Raw genomic sequence first — 26,274 nt, 5'->3', positions numbered from 1 at the left:
TGTTGAACTTATTATGGGAAATAAATATTTAAATAAAAACAAGCTGCTGATTATTTCACATTTTACTTGTGAGCAACGGCACATTTAAATCTTACAAATATAGTTATTTGGCTTATATCGTGATAGATATCGTTATCGCCTGAAATGAAAAAAACATATCGTGATATGAAAAAATCTCATATCGCCCAGCTCTAGGTAACACATAAAATGAATACAACTACTAAACACTACTGTGTCCTAAGGAAACAAAGACTAAAATGTAACAGGGATAACATTTTAGAGAATTAAAATCCCTCAAAGGAAAAATAATAAACTTGATATGCATATCTATACATGCAGCTTCCTAAATGTAACATTCAGGATTATTCACTGCAGGTCCAGAAATCAGAGCTCCCTCATCAGATCCAAGTTTGGCATCAGCTGACACTCTTTACAGGAGATTCCATCTGAACTCTGTGGAGCCTGATCTCAAGGTTTTTAAGTCTGAGCCTGAAACCAGAAGAGGATCTTTCTCTCTCTTCAGATTCATTGTGATCCAGTGTTAAGAAATATACTCTAAAACACTTCTTCAGTAAAGACTCAGAGAAGAGAAACACACAGAACTTCTTGCTAGCAAGGGCAGTCTCCAGAACTGAGACTCGCACTGAGAAACTGCCCTGGTCTTTATTTATACTTCAGGGAGCGTTTGTTCCTTACATTGGAATGTGGAGGTGTGTGTGTGTGTGTGTGGGGGGGGGGGGGGGGGGGGGGGGGGGGGGGTTCAGAGTGTGGCCCCATAAACGACTTCCCTTAACCTGCTGGTCTGGAAAATCCAACAGTTCATCTATATGTAAAAAAGCATTTAAACTGACATAGCTACGTTAATCCTACCGTAAAACAATAAGACAAGGTACGACCTCTCCCATGCTCCTAGGATGTGGGGGTGAACACCCTAGAATGTTACAGAACTCCTAGGATGAGACATTCTTTCAATATGCCACCAACTATATACTTCTACACACAAATGATTACATGCAGCATTCTACCATATGCAAACTTATATCATTGAAAGACTATACTGACTACCAAGCACAATTTTCCTATTAACATCCAGTGATTTCAGTCCTGCATGATCAGGCTGATGTTTGCACAGAGCAGATAATGAAGTGAATGTTTTTGCACATTGGTAACAGTGAAACAGTTTATTTACAGCGTGGGATCGTTTGTGTTCGGAGTATGAACTGACATTCCTGAAACTCTTGTCACACTTGTCACAGCTGAAGTTCACTTCCATGTGTGTACGTTCATCTTTGTTACCTGATTGTGACAAGCTTTTGTCACAGTGTCTGCACTTGTATGGTGTCTCTCCTGTGTGGATTCCCTTATGCTTTTTCATTGAGCTCACGTCCAGTGGTGAAGGATGACCCACACTGGTCACAGATGTGCTTTTTGACCCCACTGTGGAAGAGGTCATGTATTTTAATGTACTTGGTGTGTGGAAGCCTCTCCCACATTCTTTGCAGTAGTTCATTTTGTCTCCAGTGTGGCTACGTTGATGTGGTTTTTGGTCCCGTTGATGATTAGAAGTTTTTCCACAAAGATCACAGAGAAACTCTTTCCCACCACCACAGTGACGACAGGGTTGAGAAATGGATCCATGTGCGTCGCTCCACTTCTAAACAAAGACATTGTAAGTCAGGGAATTCCTTCAACGTTTTTATTCTGAACGTCGCCTGAAATAAAAAGCATCTCTGCCAACGTCCAATTACATTTTACTGTTTACATTACAACACTCAGCTTACTGAAAGAAAATGAGTCTTCATTTTTCCAAAGAGTTCATTCAGTATAACTCCATAAATTTACTGATCAGACTTGTTCCAAACAATCAGGTTAAAATTACAAGATAAAAAACTACACTCAACAAAAATATAAATGCAACACCTTTGTTTCTGCTCCGATTTGACATGGGATGGACATAAAGACCTAAAAGTCACTCAGATACACAATATTACCATCTTCATCTTTGTTACTATGACCTGATTGTGACCAGCTTTTGTCACAGTGTCTGCACTTGTATGGTGTCTCTCCTGTGTGGATTCCCTTATGACTGCTCTCTGGGGGGGTTTAAGTGTTAAATCCACTGTGAATGATTTGGTGTCTTTTTAAGTTTCCAGCCTTGGTAAAAGCCTTTCCACACAACTCACAGCTGTAAGGTTTAACTCCAATGTGGATGACTTGGTGTGTTCTTAAGGTTTGTGCCAGGGTAAAAGACTTTCCACACAAGTCACAGCTATAAGGTTTAAATCCACTGTGGATGATTTGGTGTCTTTTTAAGTCTCCAGCCTGGGTAAAAGACTTTCCACACAAGTCACAGCTATAAGGTTTAAATCCACTGTGGATGATTTGGTGTCTTTTTAAGTCTCCAGCCTGGGTAAAAGACTTTCCACACAAGTCACAACTGTACGCTTTAACTCCACTGTGGATGAGTTGGTGAGTTTTTAAGCCCCCAGCCTGGGTAAAAGACTTTCCACACAACTCACAGCTGTAAGGTTTAACTCCACTGTGGATGACTTGGTGAGTTTTTAAGCCCCCAGCCTGGGTAAAAGACTTTCCACAAAACTCACAGCTGTAAGGTTTAAATCCACTGTGGATGAGTTGGTGTGTTTCTAAGTGTCCAGCCAAGGTAAAAGACTTTCCACACAACTCACAGCTGTAAGGTTTAACTCCACTGTGGATGATTTGGTGTCTTTTTAAGTCTCCAGCCTGTGTAAAAGACTTTCCACACAAGTCACAACTGTACGCTTTAACTCCACTGTGGATGAGTTGGTGAGTTTTTAAGCCCCCAGCCTGGGTAAAAGACTTTCCACACAACTCACAGCTGTAAGGTTTAACTCCACTGTGGATGAGTTGGTGAGTTTTTAAGCCCCCAGCCTGGGTAAAAGACTTTCCACAAAACTCACAGCTGTAAGGTTTAAATCCACTGTGGATGAGTTGGTGTGTTTTTAAGTGTCCAGCCAAGGTAAAAGACTTTCCACAAAACTCACAGCTGTAAGGTTTAACTCCACTGTGAGTGAGTTGGTGTGTTTTTAAGGTTTGAGCCAGTGTAAAAGACTTTCCACACAAGTCACAACTGTACGCTTTAACTCCACTGTGGATGATTTGGTGTTGTTTTAAGTGTCCAGCCAGGGTAAATTCCTTCCCACACTCATCACAGCTGTAGGTTTTCTCTCCCTTTCTTCTGTGAGGTTTGTCAGCCTCCTGAGAGCGCTGACTTCTCGCTCCATGTTGGTCCTGCAGTGACAGAGATACAAACACAGGCAGTGAGTGAAATGCAGTCGTGGAACAAACTGAAATTGGTGGAATCAAACATGTCAAAAAAACACATTGTTGGTGTGTTACCACCACCTTCTGGTGATAGTATCACATTACAATGATGTCCTACAATGAGAGTTGTACAAAATGACAATATTGAAGAAATATTGATCATCAAAGAATCTATATAACTTCAGAAAATTTTTTCAGTTCAACTGATGATATTGTGGTTTCAATGTGTGTAGAGAAAATAAGATCTTTGTATTTTCTTGCAACTTCTGTGGTTTTTGGTTGTGAATGTAGATTCTGTATATATGGAGGAGCCCAGGATGGAAAAGATAAAGCTGCTGTTAACAGGTTTTTAAAAACCGACCAGCTGTACACACAGTTTCAATAACAGTGTAACTATGATGTTCTTCTCACCTTTTGTGTTGAAGACATTGTTTCCTCTGTAGTGGCTGAGCTGAGTCCAAATGGCTGAAATTGTTCCTCTGCTGCACCACCAGACTCTTCTCCTCCTGTTACTCAGCTGGGACACAAAAAGTATATATATGTGTATTTTATCCCTGACAAAAAGAAGCAGATCAAATAAACATGACTAAACTCCTCAGTGACAACAATACCTTTGAAGCTTCAAGGTGAAACCCCAGAAGCAACTACAAAAAGAAAGTCATCAGTTGCCTACAAGAACTTGAAAGGGAAAAACCCCTGACCCCCCTGCAGATCACCACCTTTACCCAGGGGATGCTACACCCTGTATATATGGACTTCCATAGATCCACAAAGACGGAGTCCCGATCAGTCTCAATGGTAGCAGTATAAACTCAGCCACCTACAACATTTCAAGCACCTCATTACCATCCTAGCGCCCCTAGGATGGTAATGGTTGAAATGTAATGAGGTTTTTAAAAAACATTTCGAAACTCACTTTGTTAATGTGGAATTCTAAAATTATTTTACAAATGGAGAATTTATTTATTTATCAAAATTTATCAAAATTATTATTTTGATTTACTCATGAAAGTGGCCACTTTCATGAGTAAATCATATAAGTTTTTACTATTTCTTTTCCATATGGGTTGTATCTGCTTGACACATGAGGGGGCATCATAAATAATACCGTGATGCTATAAAAACAACTGCTTGTGTATTATTGGGCGGAGATTGACGCTGAGTGTGTGACAGTGTTCATCCCCCCACACGTGTGTTTATTAAAATCATCGTTTGTCCCAACCCTCCTGGACAAGTGTTGTGATTTTGAATCCCTCCTGTATTCCTCCTCAATATTTGAACGCTTAACAGTGTCCACGTCACACAGCTCCATGGATTTTGGATTATCTTCTCTGCTCAAGGGGAGGAGGTGGAGAAAGAATCTATTCGGGTCCTGCTATGTCGGATTATTGCTGCCAACCTGTTTTTTGTGGAGCGCTTATCGGAGCAGCACAAAGACTTTTTTTGGCTACAACTGGAGGAGTTTCCCATTCACTGCCAAAGCAGCAAGTCCCTCAGCATGCAGACCGAATCACTCCAGCCCCTGTGTGACGCAGCTCTCCCTACACCAGATACAGGAATTAAAGTTGGCGTGTTGAGCCTCCCGCCTGTCTCCAGGTCCATGTCGATGCAGCAGCAGACAAGTGCTGCATTTTCCTGGACACAACCAGTGGCTGCTTCTAGCACCACATTCACCTCAGCCATGGCAGCGCCAGCTTCCACAACCGTGGCTTCCAGGAGGAGGCGGTGTCCACGTCATCACCCCGGCTTACAGCAGCATGAGGTGGGTGACTGTGTTCCGCGTGTTTTTTCTAAGGAGGAAGCTAAAATCAACACAGATTTGCTAGTTCATTGGCCCGGTTATGAAGAGACTGTTCATGTTCATGAAAGGACTAAGACTGACAAGTTACTGCCCAAGTCTTCCACAGAACATCTTATCCCTTTGCACAATTATCTAGCATCTCTGTGTATTGATCATGCCACGACCCATGCTTCTAAGAAGTCAGGCTTCGAGACTGTTTTCACTGGAGATGCTAGCCGTGAGGCTCAGCAAAGCCCCTGTGGGACTGAGACCCAGGCCAGGTTGGATCCAGAGGCTGATTTGGAGGACTAACTTTGCTCCGGACCTCCCGAAGAGCCTGTTTCTGCTTCCATGGGGGTCACTGAGCAGTTTGTGTAGACTCTTCTAGTGTCTGCTGGGGGTTCAGGCGAACCACCCCAGCACTCCACAGCTCCCGCTCCGCCATCAGTTCCTGCTGAGTGCTCTGGAGAGCCCGCCCTGCCGTCTGTGGTTGCCATGCCGTCACCTGCCATGCCTCAGCCAGAGGTTTTCGCACCTGCTCGCCCTGCCACGCCAGCTGGATGTTCAGCCGAGCCCATCCAGCATCCTGCCATTGTAGCAGATGTGAAATGGTCGACTGCGTTGTGACAACAGACACGGACTGGCTGGAAACAGGGTTTATTCCTATAAAACAGAGTGCAGCAGCAAAATCAGTGTCACACAGCGGCAGCAGGCTTCTCCTCACCCAGTGTGGAGTCCGTACAGCTCTGCTTGCATCATATAAAAGAAAATACAACTTATCAAAATAATAATTTTCACAACCGCCACTTCAAAATCAAATATTACAGTGGGGTAAAACAGAGACAATTATGGAATCACTAACAATAACGTATAACATTCAAATTCCCATTAAAATAGGTCAATTGCATAATACATATTCAAACAACTTTTTAACTCTTCCCAACATGGCTGAAGATACTGCTCAGAGCACAGCCTCGGGACATGAGCTCATTATACACATAAAACAAAAACTACACATTTACACATACCTATAAAACAGAGTGCAGCAGCAAAATCAGTGTCACACAGCGGCAGCAGGCTTCTCCTCACCCTGTTTAACACAAGTCAGTTCCACACAAACGGATGATACAACAGATAAAGCGCAGTTCCAAATATCATTTTTCTCACTCAAAGCGATTGAAAACACTTTGAGAGCTTTTAACCCTAGGAGCCAATACTTAACAAAGACAAATACACCGAATTTTTATGGATAATTTAGTACAGGGAGAAGAGCTACAGAAAGCGTGCCTCACCAGTGTGGAGTCCGTACAGCTCTGGCTAGGAAACCCCACACCCGCAATGTGGCCGCAGGTGGCGTTACACTGATTAATGTCCCACTTCAACAATAACACACGGAACCTTAGTTCCACAAAAATAAAGTTCACACAATAAAAAAGTATAACCTATGTACAATACAGTTTTGAGAATGTTCACAATTCGTACATTATATCTCAGCTACACCATGACAGCTAGAGGTTCAGCTGAGCCCGTCCAGCATCCCGCAGCTTCCACGTCTGGTTCTGTCTTGTTACTGATCAAAAAATCGTAAAGTGAGCTTCTCCACATTACAGTGGGCACTGGAGAACATCATCTATGTGGGACACGATTAGATAGTAAGTCCTAAGTCCCTTGTCTAAAAGGATTCAGCAAGGTAATCCATTCTAAATTCTTCTTGATGCATGCTCAATCATTCAGGTAAGTAAATCTCGAAAAGTTGATTCTGTTCATCTGGACGTAGCGTTTTCAGTGGGAGAAACGTTTTGTCACTCATCCAAGTGACTTCTTCAGTCTCAGCTGACTGCAGGTTTCCCCAATCTTATAAACAGTAACTAGAACCACTGAAGGAACAATGGGCTGGTAGGTCAGTTCCTTCATCATAATTATGTAAATTCTCATGACCACTGATCAATGGCCATGAGTACCATTCACAGAGAGTTGGAGAATGGCTGTAATCACAGCATTGTAAGATGGCAAAAGATGTCCCCTTAGTCCCCCTCCGCGATTCAGGGATGGTCTTTCCCTTCTCATGTAGATGGCCTCATTGACGCCACGCTCAAACTGGCGTTCCTCCCTGTCCAGGATGTGTACATCCTCATCAGTGAAAGAGTGTCCACTGGCCTGTAGGTGTTGTGGAGGCAGATTTTTCTTCTCATGTATTAATCACATATTTAATCATATCACATTAGTTATAGAAATATCACTCTCACTTTACTATAGTAAGAGCACTGAGCTCAGCAGTACAGCCGGGATCCAGGTTTTGATTGCATGATTTTTTTTTCCTCTTTCAGAAATATGGAACAGAAAACATGGAGTATGAAGTGTGTAGAAACTGAGGAATGCAGTAAAGAGAAGTGTGTTTGTGTGTGTCTGTAAGAAGTGATGGAAAGAGATGTGTTAAAATGTGGATAGAAGAATAAGAGAGGGAAAGTGTTATTGAGCAGTGATGAAAATGATATTATAAGTGTCTCAGTCTGTTATTACAGGTGACTACGGAACTGGATCAATGTCCACCACGGCACAGCAGCCAGAACAAAATATATATTAACAATGCTTGGTGCATGAACTCCACTACTACTGAGAGTCACTGCTCACCTAATGCAGAGTTTTTAATGGTCAAATGCAGACCTTATTATCTCCCCAGAGAACTCACTTCGATCATACTCACTGCCGTGTATATACCCCCCGACGCTAATGCTAGGTTGGCCATGAAAGAACTTTCTGCAGCCATTAACAAACACCAGAATAAACACCCCAAGGCTGCTTTTATTGTTGCTGGCGACTTCAACCACACCAACTTAAAGACAGTCCTCCCCAGATTCCACCAACATGTCTCCTGCCACACCAGAGGAGACAAGACTTTAGACCATGTGTATTCCAACCTGGCTGGAGCCTACAAAGCCACACCCCTCCCCCACATTGGACAATCGGACCATCTCTCCTTGTTCCTCACACCTAGGTATTCACCACTCATCCAACGTGTGAAACCTGCTGTGAGGACAATTAAAGTGTGGCCAGAGGGGACAGAGGCAGTGCTCCAGGACAGATTTAAAAACACAGACTGGAATATGTTCACCCACACAGACCTGGACCAGTACGCCTCATCTGTACTGGATTACATCTCCGAAACCACAGACAGTGTCACCACCCAGAAACGGATCACCATGTACCCCAACCAGAAGCCTTGGATGAACCGGGATGTTCGTCTCCTCCTGAAGGCCCGCAACCCCGCCTTTAGGTCAGCAGATGCACACGCCTACAGCACAGCCAGGGCTAATCTAAAGAAGGGCATCAAAAAAGCCAAACACCATTACAAAAAGAAGGTAGAAGAACACTTCTCCAACTCCAACCCCCGATGCATGTGGCAAGGACTCCAGACCATTACAGACTACAGGACCACCAAACCCTCCCCCGCATCCTCTGATGTCTCCTTTCTCAACGAATTCAACAACTTTTATGCTCGTTTTGAGCGAGGGAACCCCACAACCACAACCAAAGCAGACATGACGCCAGACCACCAACCTCTGACTCTCTCCCCCACCGATGTAGGAGCGGTGCTGAGCAGGATCAATGTCCACAAGGCTGCAGGTCCTGATGACATCCCCGGGCGTGTTCTCAGAGCGTGTTCTGGGGAGCTTGCAGGAGTGCTCACAGACATATTCAATCTGTCCTTGGCCCACGCTGTGGTACCGGCCTGCTTCAAATCCACCTCCATCGTCCCGATACCCAAAAACTCCAACCCATCTTGCCTCAATGACTAGTAGCACTCACCCCCATCATCACTAAGTGCTTAGAGCAGCTGGTCCTAGCACACTTCAAATTCTGTCTCCCCCACACCCTGGACCACCACCAATTCGCATACCGCCAGAACAGGAGCACAGAGGATGCAGTCTCCATCGCACTGCACTCTGTCCTCTCACACCTGGACAACAACAACACCTACGCCAGAATGCTGTTTATAGACTTCAGTTCAGCATTCAATACAATCCACCCCTCACAACTCATCAGGAAACTGACAGATCTGGGCATCAGTTCCCTCATCTGCAAATGGTTACTGGACTTCCTGACCAACCGCCCCCAACATGTCCGGCTGGATAACCACTGCTCATCTACCATCACAATGACCACAAGGCTGTGTGATGAGCCCTTTCTCACCTGGACGACCAACTGCTCCAAGCTGGTCAAGAAGGCTCACCAGCGCCTCTTCTTCTTGAGGACTCTGAGGAAGAACCACCTGTCCTCAGTAGGGATGGGTATCGAAAACCGGTTCTTGTTGAGAACCGGTTCCCACTGTTTCAATTCCTTGGAACCGTTTGCCATTTTTGCAAACGATTCCCTTATCGATTCCAGTCGCCCCGAATGACGTCACCACGTTGCGGAGCGTCATTTACCTGGCAGGAAACACGGCGCCTAAGCGGCTCAAATGCTCAAAAGTTTGATTATACTTTATGAGAACCGATGACAACAGGGCAACTTGCAAAGTAGATATTTCATTTAAGGGAGGAAACACTACGAATATGCAAAAGCATTTGCTCACAAAACACGCGATGACACGCGTTTTTAATTCCGCTCCGGACTCGTGACTCTCAACCCAGCAGCAGCGCTAACGTTTGCACGTCCTCTCCCGTTAATGCGGCAGGTAAATAATCAACGAACAGTGCATATTATGTTAGCGCAATCTGCCTTATTACAAGACCTGCCATTACTGTACATGTAGGTGACCATGATGAGAGAGACAGACAGAGTCTGGCTGGCGCTCGCTGGCAGTTCTCGCTGCAGTCTACCGGTAGCGTCTCCTTTCAGGCCAGGATAGACGAATGTCACCGAGCAGTGACTAAGTTTGTGGTCAAAGGCTTGAACCCATTTGCCACAGCAGATGCCCCGATTTTAGGTAAGTGAATGTGTTTAATTGTGGGCAGGGACATTACTGGATATTCTTGTGTAATTGCCACAGAACAATTTATGTTATACTTTGTTATTGCTACAGAAGAATATTTATTTTATTATTTTACATTTACAATTTTTTTTCCTGGGGACCCTGTGACACCCCATTGAAGAGCCGTAGGCTGGATCTCTTAAGATCTCACTGTTGGGTTTGTAAGGCCATGTTACTCCTAAATTTCTATCTTGTTCAAAGAGAAGATATAAAACAAAAAGTTCTAAGTGTTCTCCTTTAAAAAAAAAAAAAAAAAAGAATCGATAAGAGAATCGATAAAGAATCGAATCGTTAAACAGAATCGAAAATGGAATCGGAATCGTTAAAATCTTATCAATACCCATCCCTAGTCCTCAGACATCCTGGTGAACTTCTATCGTTGCACCATCGAGAGCATCCTGACCAACTGTATAACAGTCTGGTACGGGAACTGCTCTGCCTCGGACCGGAAGGCGTTGCAGAGGGTCGTGAAAACTGCCCAGCGCACCGCCGGAGCACCACTTCCTGCCATAAAAGACATCTACAGGAAGCGGTGTCTGAAAAGGGCTGGGAAAATCATCAAAGACCCCAGTCACCCATCACATGGACTCTTCACCCTCCTGCCCTCTGGGAGGCGCCACAGGAGCCTCCGGACTAAGACCACCAGATACCGGAACAGCTTCTTCCCCACAGCTGTCAGACCCCTGAACTCTGCCTCCTGACATCTGACCCACGTTAAACTCATGGACTGAACATACACACACACAATGGACAACTGTACCCTCAAACACACAATAATAACATGGAGTGAACCACTACTCACAACCACTAGCACTTTATATAGCCTCTGTAGAAATTATATCTCACTTATCTTAACTGCACTACTGTATAGCTCTGTGTAAATAATCATTCTGTACATTCGATAATTTTTAACCCTACAACTGTTTGCAGCTTGCATAGTTCCCATTTCTGTATAGCTGTATATCTCAGATTTCTGTAAAGTTATTTATTTCATATTCTGTATAGTTTTTCATATTTATATCCTGTTCATAGCCTGTACATAGCTTGTACTCACTACAGCCTGTACATACTTAGTTATAGAATATTCACAACATACTTCATAATGTGTACATTATAACATACCACAATAGACCCATTTCTGTAATATACTTACATATCTATACTATTGCTAATATATATTGTAATATACCTATATCACTAAAGCACTTCTGGATGGATGCAAACTGCATTTCGTTGCCCTGTACCTGTGCATGTGCAATGACAATAAAGTTGAATTCTATTCTATTCTATTCTAAAATGATAGATTAACATAATTGGAACCACACCGAGCCTGTGTTTTGGTTGAATATTATTCAGCTTCATCCCCATGTATATCTTACACTAAAGAACAAGCTTCGAGGACAATCAATGTATCCCAGAAGACAAATGCAGTTCGAGAGCAAAGGTGTCGGTTTCAAGAGTCAACAAGGTGAACAGACAGCAGCACTGCCCTAAATCTTAAACCTTAAAGTGTTCAGCAGCACGTACAAATGTCATCGTAGACGGGAGCGTACGCTCCCAATCACAAGCCGAGAGGTTCACCAAATTCAAATCAAATTCAAATTTTATTTGTCACATACACAGTCATACACGGTACGATATGCAGTGAAATGCTTAGACAACTGCTCGTAACCTAAAGAAAAAAAGACTATGAAGACTTTTCCAGCTTTGTGTGTCTGTTAAAATGCTTTTTACAAATCCTGCTGGAATATGTCTGGTTACATCTGCAGTCAAAGTAAGATGGAAATAATTGAACAAGCGAGCAAACCATCAACTTCTCCCAGCATGCTGAGCTAATGATTAGTTGGTGTTTTTTTCCAAACACCCTCTCAACCTTCTCTCAACGTGATCACAATAAACTGTGAACAGACACCGAGGAGAGCAGCCGAAGACTTCATTCAGGAGCTGTTGAAGTACGCCGACTTCGGGGGCGCTACCTAGCCGACAATGGAGTTAGGCATGTTGAACTGGGCTCACGCCTGTCTAGCTTATATTTTAACAATTCCAAGCCCCTTTTAAAGGATAATTTAAACGAACTATCACTCCCCCTAACACCTGTGACCGACGGGGAAAAACGGACCAGTGGTTACAACCGGAAGGGCATCTAAACCCGAGGGGCCGGCATACTTATACTTAAGCAAGTGGGAGCTCGTCGCCTAGCTTGTCGCCTAGCTCGCAGTCAGGAAACGCAATGGAGTATGAAGGTCTGAAATCGGACATCCTCTCCTCTCTGAAAGATGATATCTCCACGATTATCAGGTGAGTACTGACAAGTCCGCTTGCAGAGGATTTCAACTACCTCAAGTACAAACTAAGAGAAGTTAAGACGGAGATTGCTAACAACACAGCAGCAGTCCGCTCAGAAATTAACAATGTCAAGTCCGCTACTAGCCACCTGAAAGAGGGTTTATCATTATGGTCGGACAAGGTTGTCAGCCTCCAAGAGACGGCTGCAGGATTACAGACTGAGCTTGCTTGCTTAAAAGAAAAGAATGGAGATATGGAGTCAAGAATGCGGAGGTGCAATATTCATATTGTGGGTGTTGCGGAGGATGCCAGTTCCAGCTCGACCAGCTCAGTTTCTACTCTATTGAAAGATGTTCTGCAACTGGATGAAGAAATCCTGGTGGACTGCTCACATAGAGACCTTGCTCCCAGAAGATCTAACGGGAAACCTCAAGTTATCATCGCCAAACTCCATTACCAAGACTGCGTCAATGTGCTACGGCAGGCCCGGGAGCGGGGTCAGTTGCAACACAAGGGGAACCCTGTGGCCATCTTTCCTGATTACACCGCGAGCATTGCCATAGCTTGCTCTGCTTTTAAGGACGTGAGGAACCTGCTTCGAGGGCGTCAAGATGTCCGCTACGGAATGTTTCCAGAGAGACTGCGTATATCTTTTAGGGGCGAGAGTAAGGAGTTTCTGGATCCAGAGAAGGCAATGGTGTACGTGAAAAACGTCATCTTACCAAGTGAAACTGCCGGGTGAAGTTCCCCTCCTGACTGACTTGTTTCTAGCCAGTCGCAGATGATGGGCTTCGCAAGACACATGGTTTGGTGGACAGTAGAGCTGGGCGATATAAGATTTTTTTCATATCACGATATGTTTTTTTCATTCCAGGCGATAACGATATATATCACGATATAAGCCAAATAACTATATTTGTAAGATTTAAATGTGCCGTTGCTCACAAGTAAAATGTGAAATAATCAGCAGCTTGTTTTTATTTAAATATTTATTTCCCATAATAAGTTCATCCATTAAGCGGATGAGAATGGATGGATGAAGTTCAACAGGGTAGATGTACTTAAGGAACATGAGACTTTTTCAGATAAATAAAGGCAAATATTGCAAACTACACAAAAGGCAGCCGCTAAAGCGTTTAAGTTTCAAAATAGAACAAACGAAACAGACTACTAAATTGTCAATTCCACTTAGAAACAAAATATTAATTCTAAAGTCTTAGTTTGTTTTACAGAAGAACAGACAAAACTGACTAACTTTTGTCAATATCAAATAAACTGAGAACTAAAAGGAAATTATCAATCTCTCCTTGTTGTATAGCTGAGCTTTTCAAACAGTTTTAACAGTTACTTTAGTCTGACAAAAGCTGAATGACGAATTAGCGCTTCCAGTCAGAGACTGAGGCTATGTCCACACGTACACGGGTATTTTTGAAAACGGAAATTTTCCGTTTTAAAAAATAATCCCGTCCACACATAAAGGCAGAAATGAAGGAAAACGCTGCTATGAACATGCCAAAGCAGCAGGTGGAGCTAGATTCCTAATCGTGCAGAAATGTTGGCCAATCAGAAGTCTAGAAGCCTCGGTGGGAAAAAGTAAACAAAGCTGGGGCATAGAAGCAGAACTGAGTCGTATGTGTGGAGGGACAGTAACTGTGTGTATATGTAAGCATTTAAACACTGCAGCGAGTAGAATTAACAGTAACAGTATTGTAGAAATTTATTTCACCGAAACAATAACGTGGCGCACAGTGTGACGCATGCACCAGTTTATTGTATTTCCAGACTTGCTTTCGGCACAATTTACAGTGCACGCTACTCTGTTTTTTGTCAGACTTGAAATAGCCGAAATACCTTCACACTACGGAACTTCTATGGCTCTTCCGTTCGACAATCTCTCCGGCATTGGAACCATCATCTGTTTTCTCTTCGGTAACCTTCGGACACGCTCGGTTGATTTTTCTAGTCGGCACACTCATTTCCTCCATTACGGTCGCTGGCTGCTTCCCAAACAAATACACAATGTGCGGCTTGGCACTTGTGCTGTAGGTAACAAGTCACACGACGTGACGCTGTGGCTGTGATTGGTTCGGCTCTGCGCTACTTAATTTGGATTGGCTGACCTTTTTTTTTTTTTTTTTTTTTTTTTCTCTATCGAGTAAAAGTTATATCGCGATAGATATCGTTATCGTTCTATCACCCAGCTCTAGTGGACAGCGTAATTACTTCGTTAATACCACATCATGTTAAGGCTGGATAAATGACGTTTGCACTACTTAAGGTGTTTATTAAGGTGCTATGTTATTTCATTCGGAGTGATAGCCAGGCGGCTGCCAGTTTTGTTTCTTGTCTTTTGTTTTTTTCTTGGTCCTAGTGTTTCCCCAATGCCAGCATTCCAATGTGTGGTCTTGTTCAGATGGGGATTCAGGGTCACCGGGTTCTACATGGTGACAGGGTTTGGGATACTGCCAGAATTTTTTCTATTTTCTTTCTTTCTTCTTTTTTTCTCCTTTCGGAGTCTGGGGGTGCATATTCATGCATAATGTTGTTCTCTGATTAGATAACTCTATGGCTGCTGTCAACAAACACGCGAAGCGTACTGGTTATTCAGCCAACTTTGTAAGCTGGGATGTTAAGTCTATGAATCACCCTGTTAAGCGCAAAAAGGTGCTTATACACCTCAAAAATCTCAACGCTGACATATCTTTTCTGCAGGAGAATCACCTTTGTATAGCAGACCAACATAGACTGAAGAATAGTTGGGTTGGCCAAACATTCCATTCCAACTTTAACTCTGAAGAGGATTGGATATCCTTATTGGTAAAAGCATCCCTTTTGCTGTATCAAGCATTTTATTTGATCCCATGGGCCGTTATATTATTGTTGCTGGCCAACTTTATGGACTCAGACTAATTTTAGCCAGCATTTATGCTCCGAACTGGGATGATGAAAACTTCTTTGTCAATTTACTCTCAAAAATTACAGATACAGTGGGGCAAAAAAGTATTTAGTCAGCCACCAATTGTGCAAGTTCCCCCACCTAAAATGATGACAGAGGTCAGTAATTTGCACCAGAGGTACACTTCAACTGTGAGAGACAGAATGTGAAAAAAAAAAAAATCCATGAATTCACATGGTAGGATTTGTAAAGAATTTATTTGTAAATCAGGGTGGAAAATAAGTATTTGGTCAATAACAAAAATACAACTCAATACTTTGTAACATAACCTTTGTTGGCAATAACAGAGGTCAAACGTTTACTATAGGTCTTTACCAGGTTTGCACACACAGTAGCTGGTATTTTGGCCTATTCCTCCATGCAGATCTTCTCGAGAGCAGTGATGTTTTGGGGCTGTCGCCGAGCAACACGGACTTTCAACTCCCGCCACAGATTTTCTATGGGGTTGAGGTCTGGAGACTGGCTAGGCCACTCCAGGGCTTTCAAATGCTTCTTACGGAGCCACTCCTTTGTTGCCCGGGCGGTGTGTTTTGGATCATTGTCATGTTGGAAGACCCAGCCTCGTTTCATCTTCAAAGTTCTCACTGATGGATGGAGGTTTTGGCTCAAAATCTCACGATACATGGCCCCATTCATTCTGTCCTTAACACGGATCAGTCATCCTGTCCCCTTGGCAGAAAAACAGCCCCATAGCATGATGTTTCCACCCCCATGCTTCACAGTAGGTATGGTGTTCTTGGGATGCAACTCAGTATTCTTCGTCCTCCAAACACGACGAGTTGAGTTTATACCAAAAAGTTCTACTTTGGTTTCATCTGACCACATGACATTCTCCCAATCCTCTGCTGTATCATCCATGTGCTCTCTGGCAAACTTCAGACGGGCCTGGACATGCACTGGCTTCAGCAGCGGAACACGTCTGGCACTGCGGGATTTGATTCCCTGCCGTTGTAGTGTGTTACTGATGGTGACCTTTGTTACTTTGGTCCCAGCTCTCTGCAGGTCATTCACCAGGTCCCCCCGTGTGATTCTGTGATCTTTGCTCACCGTTCTCATGATCATTTTGACCCCACGGGATGAGATCTTGCGTGGAGCCCCAGATCGTGGGACATTATCAGTGGTCTTGTATGCCTTCCATTTTCTGATGATTGCTCCCACAGTTGATTTTTTCACACCAAGCTGCTTGCCTATTGTAGATTCACTCTTCCCAGTCTGGTGCAGGTCTACAATACTTTTCCTGGTGTCCTTCGAAAGCTCTTTGGTCTTGGCCATGGCGGAGTTTGGAGTCTGACTGTTTGAGGCTGTGGACAGGTGTCTTTTATACAGATGATGAGTTCAAACAGGTGCCATTCATACAGGTAACGAGTGGGGGACAGAAAAGCGTCTTACAGAAGACGTTACAGGTCTGTGAGAGCCAGAGATTTTCCATGTTTGAGGTGACCAAATACTTATTTTCCACCCTGATTTAGGAATAAATTCTTTACAAATCCTACCATGTGAATTCATGGATTTTTTTTCACATTCTGTCTCTCACAGTTGAAGTGTACCTCTGGTGCAAATTACTGACCTCTGTCATCATTTTAGGTGGGGGAACTTGCACAATCCACAATCGGTGGCTGACTAAATACTTTTTTGCCCCACTGTATGATAACATACAATCTCATCTTAGCTGTGCTTTCTAGCCTAGACCAATGATCTAATAAGGATACTCCTAAATCAAAACCCACAGAAATTATTACATGCTTTTTCCAATCCCACGGCGTTGTTGCCTTTTGGCGTTTTCATAACCTTTCATCAAGGGCATACTGCTACTACTCTCCTGTCCACAAAACATTCTCTCGGATAGATTTTTTTCTTTTATTGATAAACGTGCTCTTCCACTGGTTGAAACTTGCAATTATCAATCTATTGTTATTTCAGACCATGCTCCCCTAGTGATGAGAATGCACATCCCTGGTGCCAATCGCATATACTGCCCCTGGAGTTTTAATCCTCTTTTACTCTCTAATGAAGCATTCATGAATTTTAGAAAATCTGAGATTAGAGACTTTCTTGAACCAAACCAGACCCCTGGGATGTCTTTTTCAGTCATATGGGAGTCACTGAAAGCCTATCTTCGGGGTCAAATTATCTCATTTTCAGCAGCAAGAAAAGAAGCTGACACTGAGCACTTGAAACAGCTATTATATGATATTTTGCGGTTAGATATAAACTACAGTCACTCACCATCGGAAAGCACCCTTAAAGAACGTCAGACCCTCAAAATGAAATTTGATCTTTTTTCAACAAAGCAAGTGGAGCAACCTATCCTAAAGTCTAGACGTACTTTCTATGAGGAGGGAATTGGCAGTGTCTTAGCACATCAAATACGTCAAAAGTCATCCAAACAGTTCATCTCTGAAATAGCTGATGAACAGGGCCTAAAGCATACAGACCACGCAGAAATCAACTCCTGCTTCCAACAATTTTACTCTTATTTATATACCGCAGAATCACGCCAAGATGAGTCTGCTATGGACAGTTTCCTTAGTTACCTCAGTATAACCACAGTTGACCCAAAACTGGTTACTGAACTCGAAAGGGACCTCTCTATCCAGGAGGTCATGATGGCGATTGGTGGAATGCAAAGTGGCAAGTCCCCTGGACCAGATGGATTTTTAAAGACATTTTCTAACGAACTTGCACCACTTCTGCTGTCAGTCTTTTTGGAGTCCTATTCATCTGGCACTCTCCCTCCAACTATGAGAGAAGGGTTTTTTTCACTCATTCTTAAAAAGAACAAAGACCCTCTCCAATGTAGCTCATACTGGACGATTTCACTGCTAAACACCAATGCAAAAATTCTTGCAAAGATTTTTTCACAGCGCTTAGAGGTCGTGTTACTAACAATCATCTCCACAGACCAAACCGGCTTTATCAAGGGCAGACACTCTTTCTTCAACATTAGACGCATCTTAAGCATAATTCATGACCTTCCCTCAAAGGATTACACCTGAAGCCCTACTGTCACTTGATGCTGAGAAGGCCATTCCACCGGGTGGAGTGGGACTACCTTTTATATAGTTTGAGCAAATTTGCCGTCCCGGGCTGCTCTGTCACTAATTATCGTTACTGTACTTTCATTACAAGTGTTATACTGTAAAAGCAACAGGCTGCACTCTGATTCAGCTCCTGCGCAGAGCTGATTATTAAATATGTGCATTCAGTCTCCACATGTGTAAAGACAGTAACACCAACTTTATTTTATTTTTTTAAGCTTGTACCTCAGTAACTCCTCATTAATCTGTAACTATGGATTAAACTGTAGAACTGAAAAAATGTAAGAGAAGAACTTCAGATCCTGAGCGTGTGAGGAGAGAAGGATCAGCTTTATTTCAGATTTAAGAGATAGACTTTATAATTCAGTTTGCGTTGGTTCTGTTCTCTTTGCGATTACAGGAGCTGCCCTCAGGTTCAGACCTCAGCACCAGTCAATGACAGCAGACAGATCATCCAACATGTTCACATGTTAACTGCAAAATTAACTGATGAAAACAGTACAAAGGTTAAAGTACCACATGTGCTGTCAGTGAAAGCTGCAGCTGTTTTATTGATGAAGTCAAAGACAAAAAGTCAAAAGGATTAATCACCCATGTAACTGTGTCACTATATATCAGCATTAACATAGCCCTGTTTGGTGTTTCAAAGAGCTGCTGATCTGTAAATGTCCGGAGACTCTGGAGAGTATCCGAGTATTTATGACGTTACACGTTACACAAACCAAAAGTCTCCATCACAGTGTTCATGAAGATGAGGAGTACTGAAGATTTCCCAGTGAGGGAGCTGCTGGTGAAGATGATGAGTTCCGCTTGATCAATGCCATGAGCTTCAGTCTTCCTGGTGTTTCTTGAATGAAGCCTCTATGGGCAGAAATCTGTGCCATCAGAACCTGAATATGAATAAGTTAAATTTGAATTTGAATTGCTCAGATTGAATCTGAATTGTAACTTGAATAAATGCTTTAAAATACTGAACATGAATTATCCTAATTTGAAATTCAATTTATTGGTTTGAAAATGATCATCACTAAATTGAAATTTAATTTTATATTTTGAAAACGAATTAATTTTCTTTGAAACCGCATTTTATCCTTTAAAAATTCAGCTTTCGAATAATTTCAGATTCACTTCTCACCATTCAGTTTCAGTTCTACAATTCAATTTCAGTTCCAAAATTCAGTTTTTTGGGACTTAAATCCGGTTCCGGTTCAAGAGTAGTCGAGTGCAGATTAATAGAACTACGTTTTGCTAGCAGACCTACAGCATCTTGAGCTGAATTAAGACTTCAGAAGTCATTTGTCATGTCGAATGACCAGCGGATAAACTCTCAGGTTACTAATAAATGTATTACATGTATAGGAACAAGCGTCATGTTAACAAATGATAGCCATACAGTACCTTTAATCTTATTGTAGGTGTTAGCTAAAAATGCTAATTTAGCGTAGTTTGCCCTGAATTCAGCTTTGACAAACAAATATGATCGACTGTTTCTAGTAGAATTCCAAAGTTGTCATCTTGTACCCTCTCAGAGTATGCTTGCAGAGACCCCTACAGTAGGGAAACATGCAAACCGGTAGGGATGGGTATTGATAAGATTTTCACGATTCTGATTCCATTTTCGATTCTGTTTAACGATTCGATTCTTTATCGATTCTCTTATCGATTCTTTTTTAAAAAGGAGAACACTAAGCTTAGAACTTTGTTTTATATCTTCTCTTTGAACAAGATAGAAATTTACAAGTAACATGGCCTTACAAACCCAGCAGTGAGATCTTAAGAGATCCAGCCTACGGCTCTTCAATGGGGTGTCACAGGGTCCCCAGGAAAAAAAATTGTAAATGTAAAATAATAAAATAAATATTCTTCTGTAGCAATAACAAAGTATAACATAAATTATTCTGTAGCAATTACACAAGAATATCCAGTAATGTCCCTGCCTACAATTAAACACATTCACTTACCGAAAATCGGGGGCATCTGCTGTGGCAGCCTTTTACCACAAACTTAGTCTCTGCTCGGTGACATTAGTCTATCCTGGCCTGAAAGGAGACGCTACCGGTAGACTGCAGCAAGAACTGCCAGCATCTGAGCCAGACAGACTCTGTCTCTCTCATCATGATCACCTAAATGCACAGTAATGTCAGGTTTTGTAATAAGACAGATCGCGCTAACATACACTCAACAAATATATAAACGCAACACCTTTGTTACTGCTCCCATTCCCCATGGGATGGACGTAGAGACCTAAAATTCATTCCAGATACACAATATAACCATCCCCCCCAAACAGTGGTCACAAATCAATCCAAATGTGTGGTAGTGGGCACATCTGCTATATTGAGATAATCCATCCCACCTCACAGGTGTGCCACATCAGGATGCTGATCTGACATCATGAGTAGTGCACAGGTGTACCTCAGACTGCCCACAACAAAAGGCCACCCTGGAATGTGCAGTTTTTTGCGCTATTGGGGGTCTGGGGACCCAGAACCGGTCAGTATCTGGTGTGACCACCATTTGCCTCATGCAGTGCAACACATCGTCGCATGGAGTCTATCAGATTGTCAATTGTGGAATGTTGGTCCACTCCACTTCAATGGCTGTGCGAGGTTGTTGGATATTCGTGGGAACTGGTACACGCTGTCGTATACGCCGGTCAAGCACATCCCGAACATGCTCAATGGGTGACATGTCCGGTGAGTATGCTGGCCATGCAAGAACTGGGACATTCTCAGCTGCTATCTGCCCTGAACAATGTGAACCATGATTCATCCGTGAAGCGCACACCTCTCCAACGTGCCAGACGCCATCGAATGTGAGCATTTGCCCACACAAGTCTGTTACGGTGACGAGCTGGAGTCAGGTCAAGACCCCGATGAGGACAACGGGCATGCAGTTGAGCGTCCCTGAGACGGTTTCTGACAGTTTGTGCAGAAATTGTTTGGTTGTGCAAACCAATTGTTCCAGCAGCTGTCTGGGTGGCTGGTCGCAGACGATCTTGGAGGTGAACCTGCTGAATGTGGAGGTCCTGGGCTGGTGTGGTTACACGAGGTCTGCGGTTGTGAGGCCGGTTAGATGTGCTGCCATATTCTCTGAAACGCCTGTGGAGACGGCTTATGGTTGAGAAATGAACATTCAATGCACGGGCGACAGATCTGGTTGACATTCCTGCTGTCAGCATGCCAATTGCACGCTCCCTCATTGCTTGTGGCATCTGTGGCATTTTGCTGTGAGACAAAACTGCACATTCCAGGGTGGCCTTTTGTTGTGGGCAGTCTGAGGTACACCTGTGCACTACTCATGATGTCAGATCAGCATCCTGATGTGGCACACCTGTGAGGTGGGATGGATTATCTCAATATAGCAGATGTGCCCACTACCACACATTTGGACTGATTTGTGACCACTGTTTGGGAGGGATGGTTATATTGTGTATCTGGAATGAATTTTAGGTCTCTATGTCCATCCCATGGGGAATGGGAGCAGTAACAAAGGTGTTGCGTTTATATTTTTGTTGAGTGTAATATGCACTGTTAGTTGATTATTTACCTGCCGCATTAACGGAAGAGGACGTGCAAACGTTACTGCTGCTGCTGGGTTGAGATTCACGAGTCCGGAGCGGAATTAAAAACACGACATTCATTTAAGGTCATCGCGTGTTTTGTGAGCAAATGCTTTTGCATATTTGCAGTGTTTCCTCCCTTAAATGAAATATCTACTTTTCAAGTACTGCAAGTTTCCCTGTTGTCATCTGTTCTCATAAAGTATAACCAAACTTTTGAGCGTTTGAGCCGCTTACGCGCCGTGTTTCCTGCCAGGTAAATGACGCTCCGCAACGTGGTGACGTCATTCGGGGCGACTGGAATCGATAAGGGAATCGTTTGCAAAAATGGCAAACAATTCCAAGGAATTGAAACAGTGGGAACCCGGTTCTCAACAAGAACTGGTTTTCGATACCCATCCCTACAAACCGGTGTCCAAACCTTTGTATTTTAGCTTTATTTATGTCTTTAGCTTTATTATTTATTTATGTCACACAATATTCGAAGCACATAGCCCACACTGTGGGAATTTACGACTGTGCATAAATCCTCCTAATATTGGTACGATCTGAGCTCAGACACTAAGCGACTAAGCGAGGGGGCGGGGGGAGCTGCAGCCTGTGATGTGAGTGAGCTGATGGAGAAACGCAGCCAACCAGACAGAGGAGAACTAAAGTTCAACCAGGTACCAAAGCAAATCATTCGTACTGTACAAATAATGTAAATATGACGGTGTATCACGAAAGATTGATATCAAACTGATCGCTTGACCCATATTACGTTACTTGCTCTTCAAGTGAATCAACAAATGGCGAAATGAAAAGACGATCAACAACAATGCTGTTTCTTTAGAGAGTCTTAGCTTACATGTGTGTTTATTTCATTTTTTCAGTTGTTACCCTCCATGGCTAAATAAATCGGTTTCAGTTATGTACTGAAATATAAGAATGGATATAAGGGGCTTCTTTCAAAGAAAAAACTCTGGTAGATGTTATTTTATATATTATGCTTTGTATGTTGTTCAGTATATCTATGCAAAACAAGAGGAACTTCAATACACAGCAGTATATTCACAGTTTAAACCAGATATTTACATACACTTTGTGGAAAACAGAAGAACATTTTTTTACTGTACAACATCAATTTAGAGTAAACTTGTTTTGTTTTGGATAAATAAATATTGAAATATATTTTGAATTAATTAAATGTCAGAATAAAGAGAGACAGAGCTTCTATTTTTATCACTTTCATCAAATTTAGGAGTACATATACACTAAGTTTATTGTTAATTAATAAGAAAACTGCAGACGATTCCATTCTGAGCTGAAGAAGCTTCTGATAGGTTAGTAGAGTCCATGTGAGTAAATTGGTGGCACAGCTGTGGATGCATATAAGGCAAAACACAGAGCCTGTTTCTTTGACATGGGAAAATCAAGAGATGTCAACCAAAACACCAGGAAAAGGATTGTGGAGCTCCATAAGTGTGGCTCAATTTTGAATACAATTTGGTGCCATTTGCAATTAAGAAATACAGATAGTTTCTGTCTTTACTCTTAAAGTTAACAAATGTGTTTTTTTTATATTCATCAATCTAAAGAAATTTAGTCTGATTTGATGTTACAATTAAAAAGTGTATCTGTTTTTATCTGAAGAATACATAAATATCTGGTTCTTATCAGACTGAACTTATCAGTCTTTGCTCGATCACAGCGGGTGGTCATCCCCTTGTCATCAAAGCGTAGGTGTTGCATCATATCTTGGAAGCGGCTTCGTGCCATAGTTCCAATTATCTGTGTGTTTCCCAGGTTTGCTGACCAGCAGTCATTTACAGATGGAACCCTGTAAACCCCCCGCAAGATGACAATTGCAATAAATGCCATTAGTTCAGGGAGGTCCATGAACCAATGAACATGCTCCGTTTGTTGTGCATGTTGAATAGTCCATTCTTGATGATTGAGAATGCTTCAAGATGAAACACAAAAGGAAGTTCACAGCTTTTAGCAGCTCCCCCACCCCCTCATTCACACACACCCACTCCCCTCCCTCCAGAATTCCTAGGTAACAACCTAATTTACATATCGTTAGCTTCATAGCATAAGTGCCTAAGTCATTGACTTAGTCAAATGACTTAGGCAATTATGCTATGAAGCTAACGATATGAATGACTAGCCAATTTAGCTTCCACTTGGCTGAAGCTAAAGCTTAGCTTTTAAAGGTAGAACGGTAGAAGCCTGGGAGTCCTAGTAATCACATGTTAGAATTGTATATACAGGTGCTTCCAGATGCCTATAGCACCTGCTGCTTATTGCATTTGTGTATAATACGTAATAAACATTAAGACTAAACAGTGTCTTTATTTTATCAGACGTCTTTATTTGCGCTGGAAGACAATAAAATACAGATGCATCTGGAGATTATCCTATGAAATCCTATTCTAACGGCTGATTTCCCTCCCCCAGGCTTGTAACTGTGGCTTCCTGTCCTGGGGTTGGCTGTTCTCCTGCCCTGCACTCCATCCTTTTGTTCATACTCCAAGACTATTTTTCTATATCGTTAGCTTCATAGCATAATTGCCTAAGTCATTTGACTAAGTCAATGACTTAGGCACTTATGCTATGAAGCTAACGATATGTATTCTTACCCCCTAGCAACCGCCATTTCATAATGTTGCAAGCAATCACAAACTCTACAGTCTGTCTAACTCCAGTGTATCCCAAGCAATCTATTATTCTGAAAAGAGCTAAACTCAACATAAACTGAACCCGCATTAAAGTTAGCTCGGTGCTTACCTTTAGATGAGCCCACAAACCGAGAGAAACTCCGTGATGAAGCTGGAACTCTTTCCAAACACAGGAAACAGATCAGGGAGCAGAGACCCACGTGGTTCCCGTTGATTACAGCTACAATCCAGGACACAAGGGTGTGCAGATCGATGCAGACATCGATCCAAACGTTGGTAGTGGTATATGTTCCTGTAAGTTCACTACTTTACTCCCGTTTCATAAAAAAGCAGCTCTCTCTGCTCGACTCCTCTCCTGCACAGACACTTTGCTCCGTCCCCTTTTCCGGCTCTGCTGTGATTTGTTGCTGCGAGGTCACGTGACTCAGCGTCACAAGGTAACCACGTGGGGTGTTATTTCAAAAGTAGCGCCTATCTCCTTTTCCTAAATTCTTTTCCTTGGCCTCGATGAAAATCGTGGGAAGGAGATTTGCTAAGGACTCAGGGAAAGAGAGGAGCGATGTGACACCGGATGTCCGCCCGTTGAAACTACATTGTGCAGAAGATGGACTACAAAACAAACTCTTACTTCGTCACAATGTGTTTTAACCCCGAGAACAGCCTGTTAAAAATATCCTTTCATTACAAAGTTTTGAAGAAAATTTTAAAGAAGAAGGAACCTTTAGGGTCAGATTTACTAACATCTGCAGCAGCTCAAAGACATCTTTTGATGTTAAAAAGCTGCTGGATTTACTGAAGAGACTCAGTGTCAGTTTGTGACTGAAGTTATGACAAATGTGTTTGTAAGAGTTTCACTTTCAGGAGAAGAAGATTTAAATGAGTGACACAAATGTAAATTACAAAGTCTGTGGTGCACAATTTACTACAAATTGCACAAAATCTACCACAGAATCCTGTCTTGTTCATGCTGTGGTTGTGATAGTGAGGACAGTTTATTGTTTTAGGGGGAGATGTTATCAAAACAAGTCTCTGATCCGCTCAAAGTTGTTATTTCAGTTCCAACAGTTTGGCTCTGGCCTAAAACTCTCCAGTCAGATCTTATACTGATTATTTTGAGGTGAGCCCCACTTATTGTTCCTTAATAATACAGTTTATGTGAAACCAAGCAGAAATGAATTACGCTTCTTAAATTTTTATAGTGCACACAGCTAACTCTTTCTACTGAATATGTAAAAAATAAAAGTGTTACTGTGTTACATGCCTGAATGTTGCTCATGGTCTGATGGGAAATAATGTTTTCTGTTCTTTAGCACATCGAACAGTCAACTGTTCACAGAGTTTAGGTTTAAAGGATGAAACAGTTTGTACTGATGCATCTCTCCTCTCCTATCTGAAGAGTATGTAAATATCTGGTTTCAACTGTATATTTGATGATGTTGGTGTTTGGCTTGATTGTCAGAACAAAGAGGGAGAGAGAGGAACAGCGAGAGAGAGAGAGAAACAGAGAGGGAGAGAGATGAACAAGAGCAGGTGAGACACACATGGTAGTCACATGGTTGTTTACCAAAAGTATCACCGTATCATAGGTACTCATGTATCTCATACCTAGTGTTTCTTTTTAGGTTTGTTATTTTTCAAATTCTATATTTATTACGTTCTGCAGGCTTGTTTGCACAACAAGGCTAAATAATTATATAAACTTTTCTCAATCTAAATA

At 42.4% G+C, this 26,274-nt stretch overlaps 1 protein-coding gene and 1 long non-coding RNA gene across 2 annotated transcripts; both read right to left on the bottom strand.

The window, feature by feature from the left end:
• Positions 1-751: 751 nt before the first annotated feature.
• LOC112432471 (uncharacterized) lies at positions 752-6,363 on the bottom strand. The gene is made up of 2 exons (XM_024801027.2): positions 3,715-6,363; positions 752-3,270 (listed from the first exon to the last, which is right to left on the bottom strand). The coding sequence occupies exons 1-2, from the start codon at positions 3,730-3,732 to the stop codon at positions 2,104-2,106; spliced, it is 1,185 nt and encodes a 394-aa protein (XP_024656795.2). The 5' UTR covers positions 3,733-6,363; the 3' UTR covers positions 752-2,103.
• A 12,283-nt stretch (positions 6,364-18,646) lies between these two features.
• On the bottom strand, positions 18,647-24,934 carry LOC143414353 (uncharacterized). The gene is made up of 2 exons (XR_013094921.1): positions 24,667-24,934; positions 18,647-19,225 (listed from the first exon to the last, which is right to left on the bottom strand). It is a non-coding gene; the product is annotated as an uncharacterized LOC143414353 (long non-coding RNA).
• Positions 24,935-26,274: the final 1,340 nt, after the last annotated feature.

The sequence above is a fragment of the Maylandia zebra genome, linkage group LG3 (genome assembly GCF_041146795.1).
Source record: "Maylandia zebra isolate NMK-2024a linkage group LG3, Mzebra_GT3a, whole genome shotgun sequence".
Taxonomy (NCBI): domain Eukaryota; kingdom Metazoa; phylum Chordata; class Actinopteri; order Cichliformes; family Cichlidae; genus Maylandia; species Maylandia zebra.
The sequence above is the reverse complement of the archived record's forward strand: the minus strand, read 5'-3'. Positions and strand labels throughout refer to the sequence as shown.